The 22,100-nt window shown below is 44.1% G+C and overlaps 1 protein-coding gene across 9 annotated transcripts in view; it reads left to right on the forward strand.

The window, feature by feature from the left end:
- ryr2a (ryanodine receptor 2a (cardiac)) overlaps window positions 1-22,100 on the forward strand; it is a 188,237-nt gene that overhangs the window by 146,063 nt on the left and 20,074 nt on the right. For 5 of the 9 annotated variants that reach the window (XM_077000565.1, XM_077000567.1, XM_077000569.1 and 2 more), the window contains 19 exons: window positions 172-253; window positions 810-940; window positions 1,188-1,508; window positions 2,082-2,322; window positions 2,800-2,887; window positions 3,334-3,426; window positions 3,888-4,058; window positions 5,270-5,329; window positions 7,198-7,332; window positions 9,257-9,369; window positions 9,729-9,825; window positions 10,266-10,372; window positions 10,702-10,753; window positions 10,893-10,940; window positions 18,036-18,135; window positions 18,873-18,952; window positions 19,160-19,236; window positions 19,498-19,571; window positions 21,403-21,420. In XM_077000565.1, the coding sequence (XP_076856680.1) occupies window positions 172-253; window positions 810-940; window positions 1,188-1,508; window positions 2,082-2,322; window positions 2,800-2,887; window positions 3,334-3,426; window positions 3,888-4,058; window positions 5,270-5,329; window positions 7,198-7,332; window positions 9,257-9,369; window positions 9,729-9,825; window positions 10,266-10,372; window positions 10,702-10,753; window positions 10,893-10,940; window positions 18,036-18,135; window positions 18,873-18,952; window positions 19,160-19,236; window positions 19,498-19,571; window positions 21,403-21,420 (2,088 nt within the window). The remainder of the gene's footprint in view (window positions 1-171; window positions 254-809; window positions 941-1,187; window positions 1,509-2,081; window positions 2,323-2,799; window positions 2,888-3,333; window positions 3,427-3,887; window positions 4,059-5,269; window positions 5,330-7,197; window positions 7,333-9,256; window positions 9,370-9,728; window positions 9,826-10,265; window positions 10,373-10,701; window positions 10,754-10,892; window positions 10,941-18,035; window positions 18,136-18,872; window positions 18,953-19,159; window positions 19,237-19,497; window positions 19,572-21,402; window positions 21,421-22,100) is intronic. The other 4 variants (XM_077000568.1, XM_077000573.1, XM_077000572.1 and 1 more) reach the window with 1 other exon arrangement.

Below are 22,100 nucleotides of genomic sequence, written 5' to 3' on the forward strand. Positions count from 1 at the left end.
TCCTGCTGTAACATTTCTCACTGAACTCCAGAAGAGCTATAATTAGATGCGCTGTAGAATTGGATATGGTAGTCAGATAAACAATGAGCCATGAAGCCATTGCGCCCTAAATACGATACCTCGACCACTGTGTTATTAGAGTGTAGAAATGCACTGTGTCTTCTTTGGCAGTTGATGATGTCCAGGTCTCCTGCTACAGGATCCTGAACAGTCTCTACTCTCTGGGCACTAGCAAAAGCATCTATGTGGAGAGGTACGGCCTCACTGCACCTCCAACCCTCACAGAATCTTCTGCACTCTGACCTCCCATTCACCAGCACACCACTTCCATTCACCAACACACCACTTCCATTCACAAGTACACCACTTCCATTCAACAACACAGCACTTCCATTCACAAGTACACCACTTCCATTCACCAACACACCACTTCCATTCACAAGCACACCACTTCCATTCACCAACACACCACTTCCATTCACAAGTACACCACTTCCATTCACCAACACACCACTTCCATTCACCAACACACCACTTCCATTCACAAGCACACCACTTCCATTCACCAACACACCACTTCCATTCACCAACACACCACTTCCATTCACAAGCACACCACTTCCATTCCTGTGTGATGGTGAAGCTCTGTGAAAACACCCACTGTTGTCAGATATGATTACAATTTATATACCTGATGTAGGACTAGGCTAAGCTTAGAATAAAATTGCATTGCAGTTTCTATTGGTCTCTTAAGTGGGTGTATGGAGGCTGGGTGGTGTGGCGTCAGCTGTTTTTGGGGCTGTGTGCAGGCAGCGTCCCGCGCTGGGGGAGTGTCTGGCTGCGTTCTCCACTGCCTTCCCTGTGGCCTTCCTGGAGCCGTATCTCAACAAATACAACAGCTACTCCATCTACAACACCAAGGGCTCCAGAGACAGGACGGGTGAGTGGACTGTGGCCGTCAGGGTTACAGCAGTAGAGCACATGTAATGGTCCACTAGAAGGTAGAAATAATTGGTTTAATATATTTCTCTCTCTCTCTCTCTCTCTCGCTCTCTCCCGTCATCTTTGTTCTGGTCCGTCTATGACACCACACCAACCCGTCTGTCCATTCTCTGCCCTCTCTTCCTGTCTCTCTGCCGTCTAACCTGTCTCACTGGGCCACCCCCCTGTCCCTCCCATGGCATCAGTTTCTGGTCTCCCAAGCCAGGTGGAGCAGGTGTGCCCCCTGGTGCCCTCACTGGAGAAAGCCTTAGAAGAGATCATGGAGTTAGCAGAGTCCGGCATGCGCTACACCCAGATGCCCCATGTCATGGAGGTGGTGCTGCCCATGCTGTGTAGCTACATGTCTCACTGGTGGGAGCACGGGCGAGAGAGCAACCCCGAGCACGCCCACGACTGCTGCACCTCCCTCACCTCTGAGCACATGAACGCTCTGCTTGGAAATATCCTCAAGATCATCTACAACAACCTGGGCATCGACGAGGGCGCCTGGATGAAGAGGCTCGCAGGTGAGCAGACAGACCTTCAGCGCCCCACACCTCCTGAGGAGTTTCCTGAGGAACACTTCACCACATGATCTTTGGTCATGTTCAGCAAGAACACAGCCACTCCAAGACTGCCTGCATTTGGTCATTTGCTCAGAATAGTGGGGATAGTGCCTTAATACAACCAGCTGGTAACTGGCTGAAAATCGTGGCAGGATTGTAACTTTTTGAATGTGAACTCGTACATCTCTACCCTGTGCTGGATGATTTCATCCATAGGTCCTGTTCTGCTAGGCCTTACCCAGCTCTGTGGGGTGTCTAGAGGCACACAATTATTATACCATTTACTATTATTTATGGGCAATTAAATTAATTACCAATTATTGTAACATAACAAAAAGTCACAGTGGTTATGAGACAGGATAGATCACTCTGAACACATGCTCTCACGCCTCCTCACCATGAAACCCTGTTTTGGTGACTCACCATTCAGCACTCTCCCACTCACCCTCCCTCTCACCCTCCTTCTTACCCTCACTCTCACCTTCTTCTTCATCATGCCCTCCTCTTCCTCCCACCGTGTTCTCTCACTGGCAGTCTACTCCCAGCCCATCATTAGTAAGGCCCGGCCGCAGCTGCTGAAGACCCACTTCCTGCCTCTGATGGAGAAGCTGAAGAAGAAGGCGGCCACCGTGGTGCTGGATGAAGAGCAGATGAAGGCAGAAGGCCGTGGGGAGATGTCCGAGTCTGAGCTGCTTATCCTGGATGAGTTCACCATCCTCGTGCGAGACCTGTACGCCTTTTACCCACTCCTCATCCGCTTCGTTGACTACAACAGGTGAGAAAACATGGCTGGATAAACAGGGGTGTGTCTGGACACATGGGGGTGTGGCCTCATGCAGGGTGTGGCCTCATGCAGGGCTGTGGTAGGACACCGGGGGGCGTTCTGAGCAGGGGGAAGTGGGTGTTGAAGGCCCAGCAAGGGACGACTCAGTCAGTAGCTTATCTGGGTCGGAGTATGGAGCACGACTACAGGGAGTCATTCTACAGCAAAGGCTGCTTTGACTGCTTGATTGTAAAAAACACTACATTGTACCAAGTATACTTTGCCGAATTTGGGGTGACTCCTGTTTGGATGGTTTCTGTCTGAAACACATGCGCTCCATAAAGTTATGGCTGGAGGCCAGGGCTAGCGTTGGACTCCATTTAAAGCCTGCTGTGTGCTGTGAAGTCTGACTGTATAAGGCTGCGCTGCTGCGCGCGACTGGCCATGACCTCCAGACCACAGCGTGGTTCACTGCCCGCTTGTTTTCAGAGCCAAATGGCTGAAGGAGCTGAACCCGGAGGCTGAGGAGCTCTTCCTCATGGTGGCCGAGGTCTTCATCTTCTGGGCCAAGTCCCATGTGAGTGAAAGCAAACATGCATACATAGACATACACACAAACCACAGACATACACACACAACACAAACACACATACACACACACACACACACACACACGTCACATTTACCATCTCAACCTTCAGCTAAAACAGACTCAATCATTGTCACATCCAAACTATTGACTTATTAAAACTGTAAACATTAATCCTAAATCACACGCAAACACACTCAATCTTTGTCAGTCCATTCAGATATGAATATGTTTATGCTTTGAGATATCATGCCTGACTCTGTGGTTTTGGTTGAACTGATCCTCAAGGTTCAGCTAAGCCGTACGTAGGGAGAGCTCATGGTCTGAGTGATTCCTTGGTCCTTCAGGGAAGACCGAGACAGCCCACTGAATATAAACATCCCAGGCTTCAGTGTGAGGAATGGAAACATGGATGTTTTCTTGTATGTTGACAGAATTTCAAACGGGAGGAGCAGAACTTTGTTGTTCAGAATGAGATCAACAACATGTCATTCCTTATTACTGATACCAAATCCAAAATGTCCAAGGTAAGAGGCAATGCACACACACACGGACACACGCACACAAATGCACATGCACATACATACGCACACACGCACACACACACACACACGCACACACACACACACACACACACTGCCCATTATTCATGCCATACATACTGTAACTGTGCACCTGTGACTTGATCCACATCATAAAAATAAGTTACAGCTAACCATGTTAGTCCAGAGTCTCTCACTCACATATTCCAGTGTTTGGCTCCCTCGAGACCCATGTCCCTAATGCTGGTACATGCAAGCATAAGTCTGAGATATTTTAAAAGTATTAATATTCATTTTGAACCTGATTTATATTGGCTTTTATTATTTCTGCTGTTGGTGATAGATACACTGCACTGAAATTATTTTTAATAACCTGATTCCACACACTTTATTGTGAATTTATTGAGAATAAGGCACTACTTTCACATCTTCTTCTTGGCCAACAGGGGGCTGTGTCAGACCAGGAGAGGAAGAAAATGAAGAAGAGGGGGGATCGGTATTCTATGCAGACCTCTCTCATCGTGGCTGCCCTGAAGAGATTGCTTCCTGTTGGCCTGAATATTTGTGCACCCGGAGACCAAGAGCTAATCGCCCTCGCCAAAAATCGCTTCACCCAGGCATACAACCACACCTACACTCCTGCACACACAACCACACCTACACCACAGCATACACACAACCACACCTGCACCACAGCACACACACTACCACACCTACACCACAGCACACACACAACACACTACCGCACCTACACCACAGCACAAACACAACCGCACCTACTCCACACCACACACACAACCGCACTTACACCACAGCACACACACACAACCTCACCTACACCACAGCATACGCAAGTTTATTTATACACCACTGTTCATAAACATTTGCAATTCCAAGTGCTTCACATAAAAGACTGTTACGATTTGACTGTTACGATTTCCACAGAACACATACACAGTATCCGATAGACAAACAACAAGTACACGGATATGTAACAACGAGGTGTTCTCGGGATAGTCGGGCCGGTCCAAGGTCGTAACGGGAGAGCAGAATCCGGGAGGTACAGGTGGGCTAGACGGGGGGCGAGGTCTGGAGAGTAAGCAAAGGTCAGAACACGGGAGATCAAACAGGGTAGAGAAACGCTCGGTATGCGGCATGAGTCGGCAATACTTCACAACTAGGAAGTGTACAGAGGGGTGTATAAGTAGTGGCTAGAAGAGCGTGGCAATAGGATACAGGTGTGGCTGGTTAGGAAGGGGTGATCAGGTGGTATTCCTGACAGACTTAATAACAGAGCTCAGAATTAAATAAACATATCACCTCAGGAAGGATTTTGCAAAAAGGAGATTAGATCAATACATGGTTAATTAGAAAAGATAATTAAATTAAAAACAACAGATTTAAATAAAACACATTACAAATGAGTGTCAAATAACTAAATAAACTAGGAACTAAAATAACTGATCTGTGGACCAATCCGAGACCATTATGAGCTAGCTCTTTAGATCTGTGGGTCATTCCAAGCTCAAGTAGGCAGCTAGTCCATCTCTTTTTTATCTTAAAATATTCATTATATTAAATCCAATTTATTTATTATATTAATATATTTATTATATTAAACCCAAGTTATTACTTTCTTAATAAAGAGATATATTCTTAACAGTATCATAATAAATTAGCTTTATGTGATTAATTGGATTGTTCCAATTGTTCCAATGAATAGATTTAGTTCATGTTGAAATTTAAGTGAGTTCTCTATTGGGAGAAGCTCCAGTGTAAAGTATCTCATTACAGTATCTCATTACATATTCTGATTCTTGTCCAACAGAAGGACACAGAGAATGAGGTACGGGAGAGCATCCGAAATAATCTCCACCTGCAGGGCAAGGTGAGCATTACCTAATGGCATGTCATGATCCCAGAGCTGTTTATGACACACGATCTCAGAGCCGTTTATGACACATGATGCCAGAGCCGTTTATGACACATGATCCCAGAGCCACTTATGACACATGATCCCAGAGCCGTTTATGACACATGATCCCAGAGCCACTTATGACACATGATCCCAGAGCCATTTATGACACATGATCCCAGAGCCACTTATGACACATGATCCTAGAGCCGTTTATGACACAAGATCCCAGAGCCGTTTAAGACACGTGATCCAAGAACCCAGGCATCACCACATTATGTACTCCCATTGCATTTACTCATTAACATCATTGTACCATTTGATTCTGATTCATTAATCTGATTCATTTGATTTGATTTGGTGATCATTTGATTCTGCTTAAAGCTCCTTTTGCACTAAAAGGTCATTTGAAATGCGAATGTGATACTGAGTGTACGCCACTGGGAACAAGTTTCCATCAAAGCTGATGATCACACCAACTATTCATTCATAGCCACGTTGGCCTTTTTGGTGTGTAATGATCTTTCAAGGGGAGCTCGAAGCTGTCACTGTTTGTGTTTTCTGTAAGGAGAGAATGTAGATAACACCTCCTCAGCTATCACAGTCCTTGCATGTGTCAGCATTTTAACTCCATTTCCATCCCCTCCACCTTCTGCATGTCTGCATGATCCTGGCTCCACCCCATGGCCACACCTCCAGGCCCACCCAATCGTCCCACCCCAGGCCCTGACTTATCAGTGCCGAGTCTTCTGCTTCAAAAACACCGTCCTAAAGTGGATGGAGAGACGCCAGACCAAACTAGCCGCTGCAGAAAAATCTCCACACACCTGCTTATATGTTTGCAACCTTTTCCTCACCCTGGAACCCTGGATTCTGCCCACTGGCGTGAGCAGGTGCTCCTGAGGGCCATGAAGAGATCATCCCAGACGCACTACACCTCCAAGCATGGGAGGCCCCATGCACTTTTGCACTTTTATTGATTAAGATGTTAAGTAATTCTGATGATCTGTTAAATGAATTCATCCATATAATCATGAAATGATACAATGAAATGTTTGTGAACAAGTTCCAAAGAGCAACAGTAGTGAAGCGTCAGCCTGTGGCTACATGACTGACATATGAAACATAGTAGATGTGACCATCTTGAGCTTCTTCTAGAGAGATCTGCACAGCTGTCCCTTTTAAGGGACTGAGCAACAGCATATGGACCTTATCCTACATTCTTCTTTTTTTATATTTTAATTTTTTCCTTGGTGTCCATTTATAATGGTTGCATGGCTATATGTTCTAAAAACACTCACAAATGGTTTTTACACAATCATTTTCCAAACTTTTTTTCTTTCTTCCCTTTGAGTTAAACTGTCTGTTTCTGTTACCATGGCTTTAACACGAATATAAGATAAACTAGCTCTGTTGATTGATTGTCCTGTATTGTGCCTCATTAAAAAACAACTAAACAGCCAAACTACTGTACAGTGAATAAATAGCCATGTTTAAATGATGTCTCGTGGCGTCAAAGAAAAAATATTTCAAAACGGGATATTTTTTTTCAGCTTAGATTCCACATTTGGACTGTATGTTTAGGGTGAATGGTGGGGCATTGAATTACTGAATTAGATATTACTTCAAAATGCTTTATTATAGTACAGTGAGGGAAATCCAGGTTTACATCTTAAGGGCCTTTTTGTCAAGCTGAGCTTTTAGTGGAATGGGTTTCACTGATCAACCCAGTGTACTACTGTACTGAAGGCCTTTATTTAAACACTTAATGTTTTTTTTATATTGGCTGGCTCAGCAGTTCATTTCTCTACATTGTGTCTGCTGGTGCACATCTGCTGTAGCTGGAGGACCCTGCAATACGCTGGCAGATGGCACTGTATAAAGACATGCCCAACCGCAGTGAAGACACGTCGGACCCGGAGAAGACAGTGGAGAGGGTCCTGGATATTGCACATGTGCTGTTCCATCTGGACCAGGTCAGTCTGGAACACCAGCCGTATACTAACTCAGTCCGTGCATGCAATGACCTCAAAAATATGCAAAATGCATTGAAATGAAACAACAATAGCTGTTTGTACTTTCAAAAGTTGCCTTTTTTTGGTCCAGCGCACTATATAATGCTATTCATTCACTTAGAATGACATGTCATGGAAATTAGATTGTATGTGACTAAGTGGAATACATTCACATTACAAACCTTTGGCTGTGTCTGATTCGAGTCACTTTCATGTGGTCCTAGATTGGATTCTTGTCCGATTCTTGGTAATGCGACTTGAATGGTTTCAGTCAGATTGGATCTCATGTAGCTTTTTGCCTACACATGCGCTCAGCACTGTCATCGTCCAATCAGAGCAGCAGCAGTGATGACAGTGGCTGAATCTTCTTGGCATGATCATGAACATCTGACAACCTGGTACTACAGAGCAAAATGTGATGCATGAGCTACTAGTGTATCCATTTTGCAGTTTTATTACCACTAGTCATCTCACAAATGTGCCATGACTTGTGCTAAAACACATCAGCAACACTTGTGTGCATGGGTATTGTTTTACAAGACAGATGTGTTCACATTACAGACACATGCAAGTCACTTACAGTTCTGAATGTGAGCTGTCAAGATCCAGTCTAAGCAAAAAATCAGAATTGAATAGTGTAGCTTGTACAGTGAACAACACATTGATTGTGAGAGACAATGCATATCCAAATGGTTATTTAAAAAGAAAATGGGTTCATATTCAGAACGCCCAACACAAGTGTTTCAGAAGCCAAAAAACCAAACACAAAATGTCATGAAACATGTATATGATCAGGAGAGCAGTGTGGTTCTCATGTTTCACACACGTTCTAAACATCTTCATTCAATGACTGGAATCAGGTGGGTGTGGCACTGGAATCGGGTGGGTGTGGCACTGGAATCCCCTAACTCTGCTACACTGGAGTTGGCCACCACTGTAGCACACGGTTGCAAAGGAATGTAGAAGTTTTGTTAGGTTGCCACAGTTGATCCACACGCTATATCATTTGACATCACAGTGATAAATCTCATCTTATAGAAGCATTAAGTGTGCAGAAAGGTTGCTGACTGTGAGTTCAGTGCTGACTGTAGGATTGAATCCAATAGTGGTTGTAGACATGAATTCAGTAGGGGTTGTACACATGAATTCAGTGCTGGCTGTAGAAGTGAATTCAGTAGGGGTTATAAACATGAATTCAGTGTTGGCTGTAGGAGTGAATTCAGTATGGGTTGTAGATATGAATTCAGTGTCGGCTGTAGGAGTGAATTGAGTAGTGGCTTTAGGCGTGAGTTTAGTAGTAGCTGTAGGGTTGAATTCTGTAGTGGTTGTAAACTTGAATTTATTAGTAGTTGTAGGAGTGGAATCAGTTGTGGCTGGAGGAGTGATTTCAATAGTGGCTAAAGAATTGAATTCAGTGTTTGCTATAGAACTGAATTCAGCATTGTCTGTAGGAGAGAATTCAGTTATGGCTGTATTAATGAATTCAGTGCTGACTGTAGATGTAGTTAATTCATTTGTGGCTGTAGGAATGCATTCTGTAGTGGCTACATGAGTGAATTCAGTGCTGGTTGTATGGGTGAATTCAGTAGTGGATACATGAGTGAATTCAGTGCTGTAGGTGTGAATTCAGTTGTGGATGCATAAGTGAATACAGTGCTGTAGGAGTGAATTCAGTGCTGTAGGAGTGAATTCAGTTGTGGATGCATGAGTGAATTCAGTGCTGTAGGAGTGAATTCAGTTGTGGATGCATGAGTGAACTCAGTGCTGTAGGAGTGAACTCAGTTGTGGATGCATGAGTGAATTCAGTGCTGTAGGAGTGAACTCAGTTGTGGATGCATGAGTGAATTCAGTGCTGTAGGAGTGAATTCACTGTGTGCATGATCAGGTGGAGCATCCTCAGAGGAGCAAGAAGGCCGTGTGGCGCAAGCTACTGTCAAAGCAGAGGAAGAGGGCGGTGGTGGCCTGTTTCAGGATGGCTCCCCTCTACAACCTGCCCAGGTAGGCACCGCCAAACCTGCCCAGGTTGCCAAAAGGCTTTCACATGCCTGCTCTGACTCATTTCCTGGAACATTTATAACTCTGATTTGCTCTAAAATTAATTTGTTAAAGCAAAACCAGAGCTAATTCAGGTTCTGGCACTTCCTCCAGACCGGGACTGGGGATCAACGTGCTCTCCGTAGCCGTCCCAGCCACCCCTGCTGTTCTTCATCTCATAACCAGCCTGCACAGCAGCTGCATTCCCATTATTCAACATGTCTGTCTGCCCAAAGAAACCCAGCTGCTGGTTTTGTTTATTTATTTGCACCACTGTTGCTAGTTCAGTGACTGGTTTTGTCTTTACTGTGTGTAACATCTAGGCACCGTGCAGTGAACCTGTTCCTCCAAGGCTATGAGAAGTCCTGGATTGAGACAGAGGAGCATTATTTTGAAGACAAGCTTATAGAGGATTTGGCTGTAAGTGTTATTATGTTTGTTTTTGCCCTGCAAGATTAAAACACACTGTCAGGTGGAGTACATCCTTCATTTTTTATTATAAATTTTTTAGAGCATTATAGGATATTGATCAATTGAATTTCAGTGTTCTCTTCTCCTCAGCAGTGCACAAATTAATATGCAAAGCAGAGGTATCCAGTTCTGCATTTGAAATTGCATTTTGGTTTGGTTTTGCAGGGGTGGCTCCCGCATACAGAGAGGATGTTTGCTTTCTCCCCAGTGGTGTTTTGTCTGATATTGTGAAATAGTGAAAGACCTTGCTAGTCCTGCTGAAGTGAATTATCAGTATGCTGAACAGCTAAAGCTAAATCAAACCACCAGCACAAATTCAGATATGAGAGCTTTTTAGACGCCTTTGAACTGGAACAGCATAGAGACCATGGAGGTGTTTTGTGTTGTAGAAATCGGGTGGGGAGGAGTCATGTGAGGAGGATGAGGCTGTAAAACGCATGGACCCTCTCCACCAGCTCATCCAGCTGTTCAGCAGGACGGCACTCACGGAGAAATGGTGAGCCCCCTTCAGGATTAAATGAGCCTGTCTCTCACTTCTCACTCCAGTTATACTGCTTTATCTGTGCTGCCTGTACTGCCTTCTACTCTTTAATGAGTACTGGGTCTCCGTACTGTTTTGAAAAGCCTAAAAAGAAAAATTAATATTGTATACTCATTCTAGAACAATAGTTACATTAAAAACACTAGAAAGTGATTTATCTGTTCATTTTATTTATTGGTTCATTTATTTGTGTAAATTATATTAACTGTATAGATTGTATAGACCCATCGGCATGTGTCTGTAACCCTAAACCCTAATCTAACCCTAATCCTGTGTATTTGCAGTAAACTGGAGGAAGACAGCTTGTACATGGCCTATGCTGGCATCATGGCTAAGGTGAGACTCCTTAATAAGGCATCAGTGCATAAAATAACATTTATACAGCGCAAAAGACACCATTCAGCTGTAGAGGCTGCCAGTATTGATTACTGGAAATTATCTGGCATGTTTCTATTGTTTTCATAATTGCCTACAGAGCTGCCATGATGAAGAGGAAGATGAAGAAGAAGTGAAAAGTTTTGAAGTAGGTGACCCCTTATGTCCTGTTTAAAATGTGCCCCAGCCACAAAATTATTATTTTTTTTAATGGCAGCCCATTTTATGCTGCTTAGTGGTGATTGTGATGCTTTAGGTCAGGGGTCAGCAACCTATGGCATGCGTGCAACTGCTGGCACGCCGAGGCATAATCACTGGCACGCGCCACGCTGGACCAGCATCAGCAAAAAATAATAAAAAATCTCAGAGACCATGATCCTCCAATCAAAATCGCCCCATAACGCTCTGCACTCAGCTCCCGCAACAGACCCATGTTTAAATTTAGCCTAATCACAATCAGTTAGCCTATCTGATAGCGTTACAAGAGATGACAGAGCCTCCGGTTAAAAAAACAAAGCGAGGGCATTTCAGCCCCGGACGGAAGACTATGGTTTGGTGTATGTCAAAGATCGTTCTGTGTGTACACTGTGCTATGACAACGTTGCGTGCCGAACAGTGCAGCTCTCTTAAAGTAGGGTGACTAAACGTCCATATTTCCCAGGACATGTCCGTATTTCATGTCCTGTCCCGGGTTTTTTTTCTTTGATTTTTTTTTTAAGCCCTATTCAGAATGTAGACAGCGTGACTGTCAGTACGCAACGTGCAACACACCAACCCCCCCGCTCCAATTTTATAATTTTATTTGTTGATAGTGGCACACTCATTGACTAGAAATGTTAAAGTTGGCACTCCATGTCTCAAAGGTTGCTGACCCCTGCTTTAGGTGATAAGTATCGTGTTTGGGGGGGGATGAGTATTGTGATTCTGTTAATGATGAGTATGGTGCCTTTGGTGATGAGTATGACCCTTTTGGTGATGAGTATGGTGCCTTTGGTGATGAGTATGGTACCTTTTTGTATGTCCACCTCACTTCTTGGTACAACTGGTGAAATTATCAGATCATCTTAATTTGTCCACAGTACAATATTGGTTGGGATTGGGTACATATTTAAAACAAGGTTTCTGATGTCTGAAATAACTGACCACCACCACATTGACTTACTTGTATACTCAGAGTTTACTTTTGTTTTAGACATGTGAAACTTTTGGCCAGGGGAACATTAGCAGACTGCAGCAAAACATCATTGCACAGAAGAACGACAAAAGAACCAAACACTAATTAGGCTGATCAATTTACATAATGCTAATTGCATAATGCAAAATTTGCATAATGATGATTATGCAAAGTTTATACCAATAACTTTATTTTGTTATTAGCCATGTTAGCCCACCTTTTTAAGGTTTTAAGTATTTAGAAAACACTTCATCATTGAGCTACTATAACAGTGGAGAAGATATAAGTGCTAACCATCAATTCACCAATTAGCACAGCTGATCATCAATCCACCAATTAGCACAGCTGATCACCAATTCACCAATTAGCACAGCTGATCATCAATTCACCAATTACCACAACTAATTATCAGAGGATTTGAATAGCTTCTTTTAGTTCTACTCCGCCACCTTATTCTAATAACTAGAGAGAAAGAAATAATAATAAATTCAACAAATTTTGTTTTCATGTCATGATATGCTTTAATAATGAAAAATTGCCAACAAAAAAGACCAGCTAGTGGTGGTCAAGATACAGGCTCCTGCTGGTGGCTCTATCCCATGCTTCCTTCTGAACCCATATGTAATCCATCTGTTACGTTTGCCTCTGGTTTTATCTTCAGACAATAAAAAAAACAACAGTTGGAGGTATTTCTTTATCTCATTTTATTGCATCCTGTTACATGTTGCAAGCAGTGGGAGGACTTGCCACGGATGTCCAGAAGGGCATGGATTTCTGATTTTGTGGAAATACATGGACATCTTAAGCCAAATGTACAGTTGAAACAAAGCTAAACTAAGCATTCAGCTATAACTATAAGCTACAATTCATATTGTTATTTTGAAATGCCATATTAGTACTGTAATACACTATCTTAAAATGTATAAGTTGTTCTCAAGCTCTTTACAGGGGTCATCAGGTCATCTTCCTTAGTCATTGTTTTGAATTAAGCACACAACACGTCCTGAAGGTTTCAGCAGTGAGGTTTGGGATGCCAACCTCTTCACCCTTAAAGCTCACCTTTAAACCACAGACCCACCACTTGCTGATCCTCATTAAACATAAACCCACACTGTCCTCCCTGGTGATTAAGGCCCTTCCAGCACCCCTGACACCATTAATGCATTATCAGCTCCACCAGTTCCCTCTGGGCTTAACTACACCAACAGCACACGCTGAATTAAACTCCCTGTGTTTACAGTACTGAATTAAGTATTTACCCAAGTCACCACACCCATGCAGACAATCCCTCTTTAATCTATAAAATCAATACTGGTCTTCCTAATGCCATACCCAGCCCCACTAGCAGTGTTAGTTCATACCCAGCCCCACTAGCAGTGTTAGTTCATACCCAGCCCCACTAGCAATGTTAGTGCATACCCAGCCCCACTAGCAGTGTTAGTTCATACCCAGCCCCACTAGCAATGTTAGTTCATACCCAGCCCCAATAGCAGTGTTAGTTCATACCCAGCCCCACTAGCAGTGTTAGTTCATACCCAGCCCCACTAGCAGAGTTAGTTCATACCCAGCCCCAATAGCAGTGTTAGTTCATACCCAGCCCCAATAGCAGTGTTAGTTCATACCCAGCCCCACTAGCAGTGTTAGTTCATACCCAGCCCCAATAGCAGTGTTAGTTCATACCCAGCCCCAATAGCAATGTTAGTTCATACCCAGCCCCACTAGCAGTGTTAGTTCATACCCAGCCCCAATAGCAGTGTTAGTTCATACCCAGCCCCAATAGCAGTGTTAGTTCATACCCAGCCCCAATAGCAGTGTTAGTTCATACCCAGCCCCAATAGCAATGTTAGTTCATACCCAGTCCCAATAGCAGTGTTAGTTCATACCCAGCCCCACTAGCAGTGTTAGTTCATACCCAGCCCCACTAGCAGTGTTAGTTCATACCCAGCCCCAATAGCAGTGTTAGTTCATACCCAGCCCCAATAGCAGTGTTAGTTCATACCCAGCCCCAATAGCAGTGTTAGTTCATACCCAGCCCCAATAGCAATGTTAGTTCATACCCAGCCCCACTAGCAGTGTTAGTTCATACCCAGCCCCAATAGCAGTGTTAGTTCATACCCAGCCCCAATAGCAGTGTTAGTTCATACCCAGCCCCACTAGCAGTGTTAGTTCATACCCAGCCCCAATAGCAGTGTTAGTTCATACCCAGCCCCAATAGCAGTGTTAGTTCATACCCAGCCCCAATAGCAATGTTAGTTTATACCCAGTCCCAATAGCAGTGTTAGTTCATACCCAGCCCCACTAGCAGTGTTAGTTCATACCCAGCCCCACTAGCAGTGTTAGTTCATACCCAGCCCCAATAGCAGTGTTAGTTCATACCCAGCCCCAATAGCAATGTTAGTTCATACCCAGTCCCAATAGCAGTGTTAGTTCATACCCAGCCCCACTAGCAGTGTTAGTTCATACCCAGCCCCACTAGCAGTGTTAGTTCATACCCATCCCCAATAGCAGTGTTAGTTCATACCCAGCCCCAATAGCAGTGTTAGTTCATACCCAGCCCCAATAGCAGTGTTAGTTCATACCCAGCCCCAATAGCAATGTTAGTTCATACCCAGCCCCACTAGCAGTGTTAGTTCATACCCAGCCCCAATAGCAGTGTTAGTTCATACCCAGCCCCAATAGCAGTGTTAGTTCATACCCAGCCCCACTAGCAGTGTTAGTTCATACCCAGCCCCACTAGCAGTGTTAGTTCATACCCAGCCCCACTAGCAATGTTAGTGCATACCCAGCCCCACTAGCAGTGTTAGTTCATACCCAGCCCCACTAGCAATGTTAGTTCATACCCAGCCCCAATAGCAGTGTTAGTTCATACCCAGCCCCACTAGCAGTGTTAGTTCATACCCAGCCCCACTAGCAGAGTTAGTTCATACCCAGCCCCAATAGCAGTGTTAGTTCATACCCAGCCCCAATAGCAGTGTTAGTTCATACCCAGCCCCACTAGCAGTGTTAGTTCATACCCAGCCCCAATAACAGTGTTAGTTCATACCCAGCCCCAATAGCAATGTTAGTTCATACCCAGCCCCACTAGCAGTGTTAGTTCATACCCAGCCCCAATAGCAGTGTTAGTTCATACCCAGCCCCAATAGCAGTGTTAGTTCATACCCAGCCCCAATAGCAGTGTTAGTTCATACCCAGCCCCAATAGCAATGTTAGTTCATACCCAGTCCCAATAGCAGTGTTAGTTCATACCCAGCCCCACTAGCAGTGTTAGTTCATACCCAGCCCCACTAGCAGTGTTAGTTCATACCCAGCCCCAATAGCAGTGTTAGTTCATACCCAGCCCCAATAGCAGTGTTAGTTCATACCCAGCCCCAATAGCAATGTTAGTTCATACCCAGCCCCACTAGCAGTGTTAGTTCATACCCAGCCCCAATAGCAGTGTTAGTTCATACCCAGCCCCAATAGCAGTGTTAGTTCATACCCAGCCCCACTAGCAGTGTTAGTTCATACCCAGCCCCAATAGCAGTGTTAGTTCATACCCAGCCCCAATAGCAGTGTTAGTTCATACCCAGCCCCAATAGCAATGTTAGTTTATACCCAGTCCCAATAGCAGTGTTAGTTCATACCCAGCCCCACTAGCAGTGTTAGTTCATACCCAGCCCCACTAGCAGTGTTAGTTCATACCCAGCCCCAATAGCAGTGTTAGTTCATACCCAGCCCCAATAGCAATGTTAGTTCATACCCAGTCCCAATAGCAGTGTTAGTTCATACCCAGCCCCACTAGCAGTGTTAGTTCATACCCAGCCCCACTAGCAGTGTTAGTTCATACCCATCCCCAATAGCAGTGTTAGTTCATACCCAGCCCCAATAGCAGTGTTAGTTCATACCCAGCCCCAATAGCAGTGTTAGTTCATACCCAGCCCCAATAGCAATGTTAGTTCATACCCAGCCCCACTAGCAGTGTTAGTTCATACCCAGCCCCAATAGCAGTGTTAGTTCATACCCAGCCCCAATAGCAGTGTTAGTTCATACCCAGCCCCACTAGCAGTGTTAGTTCATACCCAGCCCCACTAGCAGTGTTAGTTCATACCCAGCCCCAATAGCAGTGTTAGTTCTTGCTCAGTGCCCACCACTTCCATCTGGCACAAATTCTCTAGCACCTATCTCCACTAGCCTTATACACCACCTATCTCCACTAGCCTTATACACCACCTATCTCCATTGGCCTTATACACCACCTATCTCCACTAGCCTTATACACCACCTATCTCCACTGGCCTTATACACCACCTATCTCCACTGGCCTTATACACCACCTATCTCCACTGGCCTTATACACCACCTATCTCCACTGGCCTTATACACCACCTATCTCCACTAGCCTTATACACCACCTATCTCCACTGGCCTTATACACCACCTATCTCCACTGGCCTTATACACCACCTATCTCCACTGGCCTTATACACCACCTATCTCCACTGGCCTTATACACCACCTATCTCCACTAGCCTTATACACCACCTATCTCCACTGGCCTTATACACCACCTATCTCCACTGGCCTTATACATCACTTATCTCCACTGGCCTTATACACCACCTATCTCCACTGGCCTTATACATCACCTATCTCCACTGGCCTTATACACCACCTATCTCCACTGGCCTTATACACCACCTATCTCCACTAGCCTTATACACCACCTATCTCCATTGGCCTTATACACCACCTATCTCCACTAGCCTTATACACCACCTATCTCCACTGGCCTTATACACCACCTATCTCCACTGGCCTTATACACCACTTATCTCCACTGGCCTTATACACCACCTATCTCCACTGGCCTTATACACCACCTATCTCCACTGGCCTTATACACCACCTATCTCCACTGGCCTTATACACCACCTATCTCCACTAGCCTTATACACCACCTATCTCCATTGGCCTTATACACCACCTATCTCCACTAGCCTTATACACCACCTATCTCCACTGGCCTTATACACCACTTATCTCCACTGGCCTTATACACCACTTATCTCCACTGGCCTTATACACCACCTATCTCCACTGGCCTTATACACCACCTATCTCCACTGGCCTTATATAGCACTTATCTCCACTGGCCTTATACACCACCCAACTCCACTGGCCTTATACACCACCCAACTCCACTGGCCTTATATAGCACTTATCTCCACTGGCCTTATATACCACCTATCTCCACTGGCCTTATACACCACCTATCTCCACTGGCCTTATACACCACCTATCTCCACTGGCCTTATACACCACCCATCTCCACTGGCCTTATACACCACCTATCTCCACTGGCCTTATACACCACCTATCTCCACTGGCCTTATATAGCACTTATCTCCACTGGCCTTATACACCACCTATCTCCACTGGCCTTATATAGCACTTATCTCCACTGGCCTTATACACCACCTATCTCCACTGGCCTTATACACCACCTATCTCCACTGGCCTTATACACCACCCATCTCCACTGGCCTTATACACCACCTATCTCCACTGGCCTTATACACCACCTATCTCCACTGGCCTTATATAGCACTTATCTCCACTGGCCTTATACACCACCTATCTCCACTGGCCTTATATAGCACTTATCTCCACTGGCCTTATACACCACCTATCTCCACTGGCCTTATACACCACCTATCTCCACTGGCCTTATACACCACCTATCTCCACTGGCCTTATACACCACCTATCTCCACTGGCCTTATACACCACCTATCTCCACTGGCCTTATACACCACCTATCTCCACTGGCCTTATACACCACCTATCTCCACTGGCCTTATACACCACCTATCTCCACTGGCCTTATACACCACCTATCTCCACTGGCCTTATACACCACCTATCTCCACTGGCCTTATACACCACCTATCTCCACTGGCCTTATATAGCAGGATAGAGAAGGGCAATCTGATTAAATCTATTTGCAGCATCTTTCAGTCAAAGAGCTTGATCAACTCAACTCAATCAGGCTCCAGCTTGGACAATATAGCACTATCCATCTGTCTGTAGGAGAAAGAGATGGAGAAGCAGAAGTTGCTGTATCAGCAGGCCCGACTGCACGATCGTGGGGCAGCAGAGATGGTGCTACAGACCATCAGCGCCAGCAAAGGTAGCACACCATCCGTAACAAAAACCCATTTGATTATCCCCTCATTCATATTCATGATTTACCATCATTCATATTCATGATTGCCTCATCATTATCACATCATATTCTTCGCTTCGCCAGATATATTCAGCTTTTTAATTTAACAATTTAATTACATCAGCTGATTTTCTTAAAGCACTAAAAGGCTCCTACCAGAAGAGACACTGCATACTAAACATGCATTTCTGAGCAAATACTGACAGAGTATTGACAGATGCCTAAACTCATCAAAGCTTTTCTTCAGTTGGAGATTAAAGATTAAGGGCACTGTGCATGTTGGCATCTGTGGTTGTGTGTCGTTATAATACAGGGTGAGTCAGAAGTCTCAGGACACTGTTTTATTTCAGAAACAAAAGGGAATATGACATGCCTGAACACCTCAGCAAGTTATGGGTGAGGGGGCCTATCTTTTTAGGCAATATCCGGAACATGGTTGTCATCTTGAAAGCCGCCAATCAGATTGTGGCAGTTGATTTCTGTGACAATTCTGGTCTTTGATATGCTACATAGCCACCTTCCCACTGGAAAAACTTACCCTTGACCTAATATGGCAGCTTTCAAGATGAAAAATATAGCAACTTTTTGACTCACCCTGAAGACACAGGATGTACAGGTTCCTGATGCGCTGCCCTACGTGTTTCTCCCCCAGTCTTTCTCCGTATCTAGAGGTTGTGATTTGGCTCTGATTGTGCACACAGGTGAGATGGGACCAATGGTGGCTTCCACGCTGAAGCTCGGTATCGCCATACTGAATGGCGGCAACTCCACCGTGCAGCAGGTGCAGTAACACAGAGTTTCAGGAGATGGTGCTGTAAACACATTATAAATCATGGAGACTGATTTAATATGCTTTGAATACAAGGCAGATATAAACTCTTAGTCAAAATCGTTTTGTACCAGAAAAGCCAAAGCAATAAAATATTTTTAAAAAACAATAAAACCTAAGATATAATTTGTTCATCTGAATGACTTATCTGACTTGTAGAAAATGCTGGACTACCTGAAGGAGAAGAGAGACGTGGGTTTCTTCCAGAGCCTGGCGGGGCTCATGCAGTCCTGCAGGTGACAAATTAATCACAAATTAATCTGAATCTGAATCTTTCTCTCTGAGTCACACACCAGCCTCTGTCTGAATCAGCTGACTTTCTCTTGATCTCATGAAGATCATTCAGAAACATGGACAACAAATTTTGGAAGCAAATTTACATTTCCATTTTTGACAGGTGACAATTAGCCAACTGTAAACTAAGCCAGACAGGAACATGCTCTAAAGTTTCAGTCTTTTTTTTAATTTTACTTCACTGTTTGTTGGATTTATTACAGTGTTCTAGACCTGAACGCTTTTGAGAGGCAGAACAAAGCTGAGGGTCTGGGCATGGTGACGGAAGAAGGCTCAGGTATGTTTACCACAGGCAGAAAGTGCATGTGCAGCACTGATACCGTTGTGTGTGTGTGTGTGTGGTGTGTTGGGGGGGGGGGGGGGGGGGGGTGTATATATACACACCACACTTACAACCCACTATCCGATCTTGCATTTCTAAGATACAGGTTTTCAGATGCACTCTAAGGTTTACTGCTTATGCCATAACAGTTCTTCTATCTACCCTGTCTAATCATCCGAGTTTATCCATTATGCCGTAACAGTTCTTCTGTCTACCCTGTCTAATCAACAGAGTTTATCTGCTTTCATGTCTTATGTTAATGTTCTTTATGTTTATTTTTTATGTCCACATTCATGGTCATAATTTCCAGTGTTCAGGCCATGTCTTTGTAAGATTAGTTTTTATTTTGTTTGATTTTCTTGTTTGTGTGTGTAAATATAACTGTTAGATTACATATATGTTTGTATATTCATTTGTAATCATTGATACTTTTCACTTTAAATTGATAATAATGCAAAGACAATAAGTCAGAGTAAAGGATTATCTTGAATGTTGTCCAAACTCTAGCTGTGTTTGAATGTTGCCGATGTATTTTTTCCATAAGGGTACCATGACAAAAAAAACACCACCAACAACAACCACCACAAACCACAACAGCCACCTCAAACCACAAAATAATCTACAAACCAATACAACCACCACAAATTACAACCACCTCAAACCACGACATAATCCAGAAACCACAACAAACACCACAAACCACAACATAAACCACAAAAAGTCTCTTATTTGATGGAACATGCCAAAAAAACGTTCCTGTAACAAAGTTAAATGTTTTTTTTTCTTTTAGTCAGTTATTGTCTTTATTAACTGTTTGCAGTCACAGAAATATATTCAATAAAAAAAAAATTATTTTAAATTTCAAACTATTTTGTGCATGTTTTTTAACTTGTCACCTCAATAGTAGTTCACATTAAATTGTTTCTTCATTTCAACACTGAAGATCGAGCTCACGTTTCTCTCTGGTTGCTGTTGCTTCGTTCCCCGTGACTTTGCCCCCGTTGTTTTTGTCATAATACCCTTGTGTGGGGTGGGAGAACTGTGCTGTGTCCTGCTGCTCTGTCCACTGATGCCTGCCCTGACCAACAGCGTTTGTCAGCTGTATTTCTGCAGGACAGTTCTCCTCCACAACAATGCCATTTTGAAATACAAATAAGTGATGAAACACTTGGATTAAACCATTAATCACATCTACTTTGAGCTGATTTTACTGAGCAACCCCTGACTAAAACAATTAGTTTTATGATAATTGATTTGGTTATTAATTATTATCAGTATCTGAGTGCGTCATTGTTATGAGTATACATATACAGTATTGTATCCTGTTCAAGATTCATAATCAAGAGGTTGTAATTAAGAATCTGTTTCTGTCAAATATAATCTACAAAATGAGAAACAATGTATACTTTAATCTATACAGTGCCAAAAACATCACACAGCTTGTATGGCCTTATAATTACTACACATTTTTACATGAATGAATCACATCTGTGACCTTATTCGTACTCTCGCAAGCAGAAAACCACAACCTCGGCAATCTTATAATCTGTTTAAAGAGATCAGTAATTCCATATAATGTTCAGTGTGTTCTGCAATGCTGATGGTTTAATCCAAGTACATCTCATACCATTCAAAAGAAAAGAAAAATAATAACAGAAAAGAGGAATCCTTTAATCTTGTGATCTGTTTGATCTGGTTGATCTTGTGATCTGTTTGACTTCTCACTCTTTTCTTTCCTTTTCCTTTTTTCTTCTTTTGGGTTCATGTTCTGTCTCCCCTTCCTCAGTCATCACTCATGAGCGTGGTAATTATGCCCTTCTGCCATTTTGCTGTGATTTAGCTCTGTGTCCACTCTGTTCAGGTCCTGAGCCCCAAACCTGTCCCACCCAACACTACAGTATTACCATCCCTCCCGACCTTCCTGCCCTTTGGCCGTACAGCACCCCCTAGTGGCCCCTGGTATTTTGTTTCACTTGAACTACTGCTCTGCCGTAGACTTGTAGACAATCACACAAATGTTTCTGCCTCCTCAGGATTTGCACAGTTTCTGGCACAACAGATGTAAGAGCAGTTAGGTGTTTGGTTCCCATCCCAACCCCAACCCTAAATCCACCCCTACCCAGCTCCATCACAACACCAACTCCATCCCAACCTCAAAACCAAATTTACCCCAAGCCCAACTCCATCACAACACCAACTCTGCCCAAACACCTCCTCCACCCCAACCCTCTCAATCCAACCCTAACACCAACTCCACCTAACACCAACATCGCCCCAAGCCCAGCTCCACCCAAACCCCCTCCACACCAACCCCACCCTACTCCATCCCATCCCCCCTCAACCCAACTCTTAAACTCCACACCAGCCCCCTCCACTCCAACCCTAACCCCAAATACACCCCAACCTCCACCCTAACCCCAATCCCAACTCCACCACAACACCAGACCTCTCCACACTCCACCCCAACCCCACCCTTGATGTCCT

The sequence above is a fragment of the Brachyhypopomus gauderio genome, chromosome 3 (assembly GCF_052324685.1).
Source record: "Brachyhypopomus gauderio isolate BG-103 chromosome 3, BGAUD_0.2, whole genome shotgun sequence".
Taxonomy (NCBI): domain Eukaryota; kingdom Metazoa; phylum Chordata; class Actinopteri; order Gymnotiformes; family Hypopomidae; genus Brachyhypopomus; species Brachyhypopomus gauderio.